This window comes from Crocodylus porosus, unplaced genomic scaffold, assembly GCF_001723895.1.
Source record: "Crocodylus porosus isolate Cpor-Errol unplaced genomic scaffold, CroPor_comp1, whole genome shotgun sequence".
NCBI lineage: Eukaryota > Metazoa > Chordata > Crocodylia > Crocodylidae > Crocodylus > Crocodylus porosus.
This window is the reverse complement of record NW_017728911.1, coordinates 29,679,033-29,684,984: the sequence shown is the minus strand read 5'-3', so window position 1 is coordinate 29,684,984 and position 5,952 is coordinate 29,679,033. Positions and strand designations below refer to the sequence as shown.

Here is a 5,952-nt window from a genome sequence, read left to right as displayed (position 1 = left end):
CAGTTATCCCAAAATGTGCCGTCACCCCCATGTACCCCCTCCCAATACTACTGCTGCCACCCACCCTGCCTGCACCTACCTGACCACAGCCCCAGCCCAGCCCCTTGCACTGGGAAGAGCCCTCTTCAGTCCCCAGCCCCAAGGCCACAGTGGCAGCTTGCTCGGCACACAAATCTAGGGGGCACAAGCGCCTCGTGCCTCCCCTGGGGTGCACACAGCAGTGGAAGCCACTCCCCAAGCCATGCCCCCACAGCCCAGACAAGCTGCCCATGACTTCATCCTCTGCTTTGCCCCACCCCAGCTGGGAAGAACCAGCCCCTGCCCCTCCCCCACTCCCTGCCTCACTGTGGGGGCCTTGATCTACCCACCCCTCCCACATCCCTTCTCTCCTCCGTGCCCCTTCCCTCCCACAGACTTCTTACTGGCTGAATGCTGCTCTCCGAGGTGCCAGGCTGTACTCCTGGCTGTGTGCATGCTGCGGTTGTGCACCTGTACATTTTTCTGTGATATTATCGGCCACATTGGCCAAAAAAGATGATTGCCAATTAATGTTAATTTTCCTTTTACCGGTTCTGACATAATATGGAATGATGTATTGGTGTACCTCACAAAATCTGCATTTGGTATTTGAAATAGTGCTGGTCAAGCATATTCAAAACATGCTTGCAAGTCCATCTTGCACTAGGTCCATCATTCTTTCAGTCAGTGTGAGGCACGGAGAGAGTTTCAGAAGTTGAACCTGGCATATATTTAAACAATTATTGCAAAGAGAAGTGTATACTACAACCTAGAGAAGAGTAGAGGACTCTGAGAATGAAGGAAGCCTATTTGATACTTTATTATGATGGCACAATATCTATTTGTTATTTTAATAAATATTTATATCTTCTTTTTCTGGAACATAGGCATGTGAGGCTTTGTGACTGTATATGCTGTGGGCATCTCTTGAATATCTCTCCTGCTCCTAAATATATTAAGTGGAGATGAAAATAGGTTATTTTTACTTTCAAGACCAAATCTCCAAGAACCCAGTCCACTTCACTACTTACTCAAGGAAGAAATAATCATTGAAATCAATGCAAATGTTGCCTTTGCCAAAACTGAATTAATTAAAGCTGAGTGAGAACTTCAAAAAGTTGGTGAATGAGAATGAGACACTGGAAAGACCTGATGGGTCAGTAGTCAGACATGACCATCTAAGCAGGATTGTTCTCTCCAATAGTTTCTTAAAAGCAGATTTGACTAGTTAATTAAAAATCATTTGAGTGATGGGACTTGCATGTTTTTCCCATTACTGTAAGGTGTATTGTGAACAAATTCTAACCCATATTTCTGGGCCAGAATGTTTCCTTTTAGCACATTTGTCCATGGGAAACTATGTATTTTCCTCTGGCTCAGTAATAAATTAAACGCGATTAGCAACCCAGGGGCTCAATTAACTATATAGTTCACTCGGGAAGATGATACACTTCCATCTGGAGTTAGTCATTTGGAAACATTTCTAATACTCTATCTATTTAATAACTGCAAACATATTTATAGCTCACACACACACATCAAGGAACCTCACTTGAGGTAGAAGCATTGTCTTTTGGCCATTAGTAATTGGATATATTTTGCAAAGAGCATTTTTTAAAAATGTAAATGCCAAATGTTTTCATGGGCTGCTGTCCTAGCCACAAAAATGGCACATGTGAGTCTGGGATGCATCAGGAAGAGACGTTTTGAATAGGTAATATTACTGATAGTATACAAGGGCATGGGTAAGACCACAGCTGCAATACTCAGTAGGTTCTAGTCACCTGTGGTTCAGAAACATGAACTGAAACTGGAAGAGGTAGAAAAGGGCTACAGAGTTGAATAATAGGGAATGGAGCCTAGCAAATAAGAAGAGCATAGTAGGGGTTGGCTTATTTGCTAGCAAAGCTGAGATAGGATCTGACTGATAACTCTGAAAGCATTGAGCATCGGGGAGTGGGGGGAAAGAAGTATTTAAGATGATGGACAGTGTTGGCACAAGAATAAATAGATATAAAATATTATAGAAAAAATTAGGCTGGAAATTAGAAGAATGTTGCTAACTAGAGCAAACAGGTTTGGGAATAACCTTTCTATAGGAGTAGTGGGGCAAAAACCCCACCTCTTTTTAAAAGGGAGCCTGTTAAATTGATGAAAGAGGTTGTATGACAGCATTGTCCATCACTCTCTGTAGTGGAATACATGTTGGTTTATGAAGTAGATAATTGTGAGTGTCCCTTCCAGTTATATTTGTTCAGGTGTACACTAGAGGACTGGAGTGGAAAGAACAGATGCCTTCAGGGGTTGGTAATGGGATTAACAGTCTTATTTCTTGGTTATTAGTTGAAACGTAGCCCTGGCTAGTGACTACAGAAAGCTGTTACCATCTGAGGGTTGCTTGGTGAACTGAGTTCATGAGTTTTAGCTGAGCTTCCAGTGAACCAAATGTCCTATTGTTATGAACCTACTCGGGTATTTGCACTGGACATCTAATGGAGACCAATACACTGCAACGTTTGCAGTGCCTCCTGCACTGCAGTGTCACTTAAACTAGTGAACACAACTGAAACCACAAATCAACAATGCTGTTTAATATTCGAAACAGAGTCACTGCACTGTCCAGGCACTACAGTGCGTATCTGGTGAGTGGGTCTGTCTCTCAAGTGGCAAGTAGAGTCACTTCTTAAACAACACCTTTTCAGGCTCTTTTAAACAAAAATCCTGCAAAAATATTGGATTTCTGTTTAAATACCTTGAGTGATAAAAAAAAAAAATGATGGCTGTAAACTTCAATAGAAAATAACAATCTGTGTTTCAGGGCTCAAATACAACTGCTTAGAAGACTTTAATTTTTCAATGTTTTTACTGACAACATTCATGAGACCTTTTTGACCAGCTATGAAGAGCTGCTCATGAATTTGAGGGTGGCATCCAGGTGAAGTCCAGGAAATCCTCAAAAATGCATTTATAGCTCTTTTTTTTTTTCATATGCCACTGTACGACCCTTAGAAAAAAAGGAGGAGCAGGTTGCTCTCCCCTGCACTGTATGCATGCAAGAAAATTCTTTACATTAAGAGACACACCAGCACAAGTAAGCTAACATGTGAGCAAGAGTCCTGCGTCTGAGGACAGTGATGGTGCAGCCTCAGTTACCCTGCAAAGCAAGCTGAGTTGCTTGCGAAGGTGTGTGTGGTATGAAGGGAGACGGTCCTGTTTGACAGAAGAATCTGAAGAGGATAGTGGGATGAGTATTAATAGAGGGAATTAGCATCCACATGCCAGGATGATGGGTGCATTATGCCTACCATGACAGAAATAAAATTAGCTTTTAAACATGACAGAAATAAAATTAGCTTTTAAACTCATAAATGTGCTTCCTCATTTCTTGCTCAGGCCCATCTTGACATGCTGGCAGAAACCAGGAATCCCAAGAAAATCTTCTATAGGCAGCAAACACTGTGCCAGACTCTGGGAGGAAACCCATGTCCTCTACTCACCATCACAGCCATGCCAGAGTCTAAAAGCCGCAACGACTTGGAGCAGTTCCGTAAGTATTCAAGTGAAACATAAAACCATTTTGGAAAAAGTTACAAAAAGTCTGAAAAAATGTATGATGGCCCATTATAACTTATTTTAACAATGAGATGTCTCTCATTATTGGCTTGACACCGTTTTTTGTGTTAGAATTTCTTTTCATGCTATTTCCAAGGAAGGCTCAACATCAAAGCATTTCAGTCACCCAGAAACCATTTTTGACTGCTCAGTTCATGTACAACATAAAAAATGCTTGTTTTCATTCTGAATCAGAATTAATTTCTTGTTTTCAAGAAACTGCAAAATCCATGTTTTCCCAGATGTAGGAGCAAACAATATTGCTTGGCCAAATTCTCTCTCTTGTAATTCCATTCAGTCTCCTTGAATGCCCTTGGTAGATTCCCCCAGACAGTTTTCTTCCTCACCATTATTCCCAATACTTGGAAAATGACTGGTTTATTTAGTGCATTCTAGTAGGTATATTTATTGTGTTTCACCGTAGAGTTAACTCACCATGGAAATAGAGATAAAAGAATTCCAGAGCAAGATGTATGAACTGTGAAATGGCTTTGAGGACTATTTGGGATGCAGAGTTAGGGCTTGTAGATCACTTCCTCATTGAGACATCATTAAGATACAGAGTTCCAAAGGATTTCTGAATCACATCATTTCTTACATGTGCATTTTGCTATACTTCGGGACTCCCGGTGACATCAGTGGGAGTGCTAGACCCATAAATTAAAAGAGAAAAAACATACCAGCATACTACCATATAGAGCTGGGAGGGAACTTGTACCATTTATGGTTTTCTGTGTCCTTCCTCTTTTCTGAGATGGTGAAAGTTACTGGTTCCATTTTTGATTCTAGTTTAGAGTCCGTAACAACACTGAAATTACAACGTGACTAAAGTATGGTTATGTTTTCTATTATAAAGCATCCGTTGGCATTTCATTTGGGAAGAATTTAGTTTGGTATTAGCACAATTTCCAATTGTAAATGTGCTGTTTCCGGGTGAATTTTTAAAGCAAAATCACAGAAGTTGCCAAGTATACCCTGGATGAAAATTTACCAGCGCTTGCAAACAAACAGCTTTATAGTCTGAGACTGAAGGCAGCGTAAAAGAGAGAGAAACCTCGGTTTCTGGAACGGCTATTGTTGGCTTTATCGACATTACAATAGCACCTAAAGGTCTGATTGGGTGCCCTGATGTGATAGGCACTATATGCTCAGGAAACAAAGAGATAATTCCGACCCTAAAGTGCCTTTGATCTAGGTTAATGGTGAGAGAGAACAGGTGGATAAAACAAACAAATAAGGGGAATAGTGGAGAGGGAGAGTAAGTTAACAATAATATGGGTAAGATTTCAGATGGATATGCTTTTGGCACATTGCAGATCATAACCTGCCTACCTGTTAGCTGCTGGCAATGTTCTGTAAGCTTCACAGCTGAAGCAGGTCTTAATGGGGTGTTTGAAGAACGAAATATAGAATTTGGGAAGGCTTGTGCCACAGGCAGGCTGGCATGGAAAGATGAGCGTTTCTCTGCCCAGATTCATGTTCCTTTCTCACACTGGCGTCCAAGGTGAAAGCCAAGCTATGGATCATCCTCGTGAATCTAAACAGGGCTTGACTGTGGCTCTCTTACCAGGTGAGTTCCTGGGCAGACAAAACTCTTTGGATAGAGGTGATATCTTTTATTAAACCAATTCAATATTTGCAAAAATATTTTTTTTTTCTTTGCAGGCTTTCGGGCTCACATGCCCTTCATCAGGCAAAGGTAGAAGCCTGGGAGGACTCTTACCATCTTTAATTTCTCCTTTGCCTGATGAAAGGCATGTGAGCCCAAAAGCTTGCAGAACATTTTCTTGCAAATATTTAGTTGGTCTAATAAAAGATAGCACCTCTACCTCAGAGTGTTGTCTGCATATGTCCTTAGACAAACATAGCTACAACCAACATCCCTAATTCCTGGGCTATTCTGTTTGGGGTTTTTTGGCCCTTTAATGGAAAATGTTGAAAGGGCTCACTTTTTTTGTTCCAGTTCAGACAAGAAAGAAATTCTGCTTCCTGGCCAGTCCTACCTGGGTGTCCAACTAGATGTTATAGTCACAGTATAACTCTGGAACCTGTGAGTCATGATGTTGTGACACTGCATCGCAGTGCAGCTACAATGGATTATCTGCAGACACACAGACACAAAAGCACAGAGCCCGGGTAATGGAAACAAAGCTTACAATGTGTTTTCCAATGGTTTAACCCTTGAGACCTGCCATTGAAGGGGACACATGAATACATACACTAATAAGAGGTCCTGTGGAAAGCAGCAAGTATTCAGTTCCGCTTTGGATTTGGCCGGTTTGCAGGGACAGTGATTTGATTCGGTGTTTTGAATCGCTGTCC

At 41.4% G+C, this 5,952-nt stretch overlaps 1 protein-coding gene across 1 annotated transcript in view; it reads left to right on the top strand.

Moving 5' to 3' along the window:
- Positions 1 to 5,952, top strand: part of AGBL1 (ATP/GTP binding protein like 1) — a 265,668-nt gene that overhangs the window by 91,075 nt on the left and 168,641 nt on the right. The window contains exon 16 of the mRNA XM_019533180.1: positions 3,412 to 3,565. Coding sequence (XP_019388725.1) covers positions 3,412 to 3,565 — 154 coding nt within the window. The remainder of the gene's footprint in view (positions 1 to 3,411; positions 3,566 to 5,952) is intronic.